The 4990-nt window shown below is 61.7% G+C and overlaps 1 protein-coding gene across 2 annotated transcripts; it reads left to right on the top strand.

Annotated features, from left to right (window-relative positions):
- The first annotated feature begins 1346 nt into the window (after positions 1–1346).
- NPW (neuropeptide W) lies at positions 1347–4280 on the top strand. 2 transcript variants are annotated; one of them, XM_030002036.1, is made up of 3 exons: positions 1347–1803; positions 3363–3478; positions 3740–4280. In XM_030002036.1, exons 1-3 carry the CDS (start codon positions 1416–1418, stop codon positions 3773–3775), a joined length of 540 nt encoding a protein of 179 aa, XP_029857896.1. In that variant the 5' UTR covers positions 1347–1415; the 3' UTR covers positions 3776–4280. The 2 variants fall into 2 exon arrangements, with proteins under 2 accessions (XP_029857896.1, XP_040976219.1); XM_041120285.1 differs by lacking the exon at positions 3363–3478 and having other exon boundaries at positions 3740–3875.
- Positions 4281–4990: the final 710 nt, after the last annotated feature.

The raw sequence follows: 4990 nt of genomic DNA, 5'->3' as shown, positions 1-4990 counted from the left end.
GAGTTACTCACTCAAGTAGCCATTGGGTAGGAAGTCAGGCAACTGCCCATTTTAAACTGTGAGGGAAAAGTGATCCCAGGGGTAGCATTCACGGCGGTCATCTGAGCCCCCTGCACGAGTTCAGTGTCTTATCTCTTCCCATCGTTTTGCACTGCTTAAGCAGTCATGTCTTTGTCCCGCACCGAGGCAAGTTCATGGGCCCTAGGACCCCCGAACCGTGGGTGGGATATTAGTTTGAGCTCAGCGAGATGGGAGTGAAATCTGGGTCTTACCACTTTGTGGGCAGTACAAAGGTGGAGAGGAGCCAGTCGAGCCCTGCAGAGCAGGACACCCTGTGGACCCTCTGCTCCCCCCCAGCAGCAGCATCGTCTCTGCACCGAGGCAGGTTACCAAAGAAAGGCTTCAATCCACGTTGCCCACCTCCGTCTGGTACCCCACTTGGGATGAATTTTGCTGAAAATCACTGCAATTTGTTCTTACTTACGGTTCCTCCATGGCACGTTCCTGTGCCTTGCAGTCGGTCTCTCTCTTGGCAGTGAGGCTGGGTGTCATACCTGAGGGAGGGGGGGTGCAGGACCCTCTGAGGGTCCTCACTTGCAGTCGGTTTATAACACTTCTTCCTCCAGCAGTAAATCCTGCTGCTGTTGAGCAGGTCCTGAGGGGCCGGGGAGGATGCTGGGCTGCGGGGAGGTTTGTGGGGCTGCAGGGGGATGCTCAGGGCTGCGAGGAGATGCTTAGGGCCATGGGGAAGATACTAGGGGCTGCAAAGGGGACCGGGGGGAGGTGGCTCGGGCCACGAGGGGATGCTGAAGGACGGGAAGGATGCTCGGAGCTGCAGGGGGATGGTCCAGGATAGGAGGGATGCTTGGAGCTGTAGGGGAGATGCTCAGGGTGGGAAGGGGAATGCTGAAGGATGGAAGGGATGCTCGGAGCTGCAGGGGAGATGCTTGGGGCGGGAATGGGGATGCTCAGGGCTGCAGGGGGATGCTCCAGGATGGGAGGGATGCTCGGAGCTCCAGGGGAGATGCTTGGGGTGGGAAGGGGGATGCTCAGGGCTGCAGGGGGATGCTCCAGGATGGGAGGGATGCTCGGAGCTCCAGGGGAGATGCTTGGGGTGGGAAGGGGGATGCTCAGGGCTGCAGGGGGATGCTCCAGGATGGGAGGGATGCTCGGGGCCATGGGGAGGATGCCGGCCTCCCGGGGAGAGGTTGCGGGGAGAGGGCGGGGGGGCCGCCGGGTAGGAGGTGCGGGGGGCCGGGGGGCTGCCGGGGCGGAGCCGCGGGGTGCCCCTCCCGACGGCGGTATAAACCGGCGGGGCGCGGGAGCGGGGCAGCCTTGGCTGGGGCGCCCGGGGTCGGGGCGCACCCCCTGCCCGCAGCCCCCTGCCCGCAGCCCCCTGCCCGCAGCCCGGCGCGATGGCGAGGCGGCGGCTGTCGGGGGGCGCCTGGGGGGCCCTGGTGCTGCTGGGGCTGATGCTGCCGGCGGGAGCCTGGTACAAGCACGTCGCCAGCCCCCGGTACCACACGGTGGGACGCGCTTCGGGGCTGCTGATGGGCGTCCGCCGCTCGCCCTACCTCTGGCGCCGGGAGCTGCCGGCCGAGCCCCCGCGCCGTCCCCCCGGGGGAACCGCGCCCGCCGCCGCCCCGCCGCCCCCGGGCCGCCCCGACGGGGAGACCCCCCCCGCCCCGCCGCCGCCGGCCCCCCCGGGCCCCGGCCGCCTCCTGCAGCGCCTGCTCCGGCGGGGATGGGGATGGGGATGGGGCCGCCCCCGCCCGGCCCCCGCCCGGCCCCCGCGGAGCTCAGGTAAACCCGGTCCCGGGGCACGGACGGACGGGAGGAGGGAGGCGGTGGTGGAGCCCGGGGGTGGCACCGGGGCCGGGGAGGGGGGGGCACGGTCTCTCCGCAGCGCCCCGGGGTGCTTGAGGGGTGCCGGCCGTGCCTGGGGGGCAAGGAGTCTTGCTGCCGTCTCTCTGCGGCACCCTGGGGTGCTGGGGGGGGGGGTCACCAGGTAACGGAGGGTGCACGGAGCCACGGAGGGTGGTCACCAGTAACGGGGGGTGCACGGAGCCTGGGAGGGGTTTTAGCAAGTAATGGGGGGTGCACGAAGCCTGGGAGGGGGTTCACCAGGTAATGCGGGGTGCACAGAGCCACGGAGGGGGTTCACCAGGTAACGGGGGGTGCACGGAGCCACGGAGGGGTTTTAGCAAGTAATGGGGGGTGCACGGAGCCTGGGAGGGGTTTTAGCAAGTAATGGGGGGTGCACGGAGCCTGGGAGGGGGTTCACCAGGTAACGGGGGGTGCACAGAGCCACAGAGGGGGTTCACCAGGTAACGGGGGGTGCACGGAGCCACGGAGGGGTTTCAGCAAGTAATGGGGGGTGCACGGAGCCTGGGAGGGGGTTCACCAGGTAATGCGGGGTGCACAGAGCCACGGAGGGGGTTCACCAAGTAACGGAGATTGCACGGAGCCACGGAGGGGCTTTCATCAGGTAACAGGGGGTGCACGGAGCCATGGAGGGGTTTCACCACGTAATGGGGAGTGCACGGAGCCTTGCTGTGGTCTCCCATCCCACAGGCACCAGGGTTTCGGAGTGCCCCAGGCAGAGAGCTGGGCTGCCCCATGGCATCGCCCAGCTGTGGGGAGCTGCCCCCCCCCCCCCCCCCCCCCCCCGACACCCACACCGCCTTCTACACCCCAGCCCCGGCTGGGCTGGGAGGGTGGGGGGGAGCGAGGGGAGCCGTGACCCCGCGGGACAGCCCGGGTCCCCGTCACCACTGCGTGAGTGCGACTGCACGAGTTGAGTCTCTGCCGCATTTTTAAACTTGAACCACGAGGTTTGTTTCACCCAGCAAAGCGGGCCGGGAGGAGGGGGCAGTCATTCCTCCTCCCCACGGGACGAGTTTGGAGGAGCTGCACTTTGGCTTTAGGGCAGAAAAAAGAGCCGGATGGTTTCTGTGCCCCCCGTTTAGTGCAACACAAACCTGCACCCTGTGGGACCGAGCTGCAGGTGCTGGGAAGGGTGTCTGCGGGGCCGGCAGGCCGGTGATGCCGAGGGGCTCCCGGCGTGGCCCCTCCGCAGGACCCCTCTCCCTGCCCGCCTGGGGCTCAGCCAAGCTGCGTGGGACCGGCTCGGGGCTGGTTCCAAACATTAAATCTCTTTCCTCTTATGTAAAGCTGAAGCCAACATCCAGATGAAATCCACGGAGGCTTTTAGCTGTTGGATCAGCCCCTGAAATACGTAGCTGTATTCCTCCCCCCTTCCATTTTTTGGAGGAAATCTGGGATTAGTATCTTTTTGGGAAAGCCCAGACAGGTCAGCTCAGCCCTGTGTTACGTCTGTGCTGTCCCGTTACCTCCCGCAGCCTGGCCGTGCGTGGGCAGAGCAGTCCCGAGTACCGCGGTTGGGGTTCCGGACCTGCGGACGTGCGTGCATCCCTCTGATTTCACAGCAAAATTTCCACGGGAGCCTCGCAGGCAGGTCCGAGCCCGGGATTTGGGTGTCTGCATGGGGTTTATCTGTGTGCACAGTGGCAGAATGGGAGTCTGCAGTCACCGCGGGTCGGATCTGAGCCCATGGAGGAGAATATTTCATGAATATCACGAATGCAGCGTTGGTTTAAGAGCTGCACAGAGGGGAAATGTGGTCCCAAGTGGGGAGGGAGGTGGTGGCAGGGCTCGGGTGCACAGCCGGATGCTCAGGTGAGGCTCCGAAATAACTCGGCCCTTCTTCTCCTTTCAGCTTCTCCCACTTGAAGACCTGGCTCTGACCCGCTGAAGGGGCCCAGCAGAGATGCTTCAAGCGCTGGAGGAGCATTGACTGCCCGAGGTGGAAACCACTCACCCTAGCTGGCGAGGAAGAGTCTCATCGGCGGATCTCCTGGTACTCTGACCTCTCTGAAACCATATAGACAATTGCATTCCAAAAAATCTGATTTTTCGTGGCCGCTGTCCAGACGCAGTGGTAAATTCATCTTGTTTTCAGGTCAACCTAGTGCTATAAACTTGGGGAGAAATAAACAGGGAAGATATTTATTTTTGTTTATTTTTTTTAGATTTCTGTACTAGCTTGTTTGCAATATGATACAAACATGTACTGTTTGCTTCCTAGGAACCTGCCCTCATTAAAATGAGAATTGATCAAAGGAAGCTTTGGCTTCATTGTGCTGTTATGTTTTTTGGTTTTTTTTTAAAGCAAAACCTGGTACGGCTTTGCACAGGGCAGGCACTTCGGCGGTCAGGTCACTCCCAGATTTTTCTGACATGATTTAACTCATTGACACAGTTTCTTCTGCAGCTTTACAGTAAATCTCTTTTACTGCCCGTCGGGGAGTTACTGCCAGCCTAAGTGTCAATTAAGATGACAAAGTTAGAAATCTTTCCTGGACTGGGCTGAACAAGAGCTCTGCGAGTTATCACTGCTCTAGTTGTTTATTTGCCTGCTTAGAGCTTACATCTCTCTGCTGACGAAAATAAATGTTATTTCCCATTAAAACAGGGAGAATCCTCAGGGCCAGGCAGGAGTGCGTGGTGAAGGTGTGCTAGAGTGGGTGGGATCTGGGCTCTAAAGAAAACTGAGGTTTGGGGGGCTGAGTCAGGCTCCCAGGAATTGCTGAGCTCTCGCCCGCCAGCGCTGGCGGATTTTGCAGGAAATCTGGCAGAGAGAGACATTTCCACCCCTCTCGCATGAACCGCCTGCTCCTGCCAAGCCCCTGCAGCCGACCGTGGAGCGGGGACAGCAGGGTTTGTGCTGCCTGTGGTTCAGATCCGAAAGAAAAAAACCCTCGTGGTGCTTGCTGGGGGAGCCGGGCGTACGCCGAGCCCTGCCTGCTGCGTTGCCCCTTGCACCCGGGGGGCTGCCGGGTCTCGGGGAGGATTTCAGGTGCTGTAACACGTGGAGGATTGTTCTCTCCCAGTTGATTCCCAACCGGTTTCTCCTCCATGTCCCCTCTCCCTTCCTCTCCCCATGATTTTCTAATTTCTGCTCTTCGTT

This window comes from Aquila chrysaetos, chromosome 25 (assembly GCF_900496995.4).
Source record: "Aquila chrysaetos chrysaetos chromosome 25, bAquChr1.4, whole genome shotgun sequence".
NCBI classification, from domain to species: Eukaryota; Metazoa; Chordata; class Aves; order Accipitriformes; family Accipitridae; genus Aquila; species Aquila chrysaetos.
The sequence above is the reverse complement of the archived record's forward strand: the minus strand, read 5'-3'. Positions and strand labels throughout refer to the sequence as shown.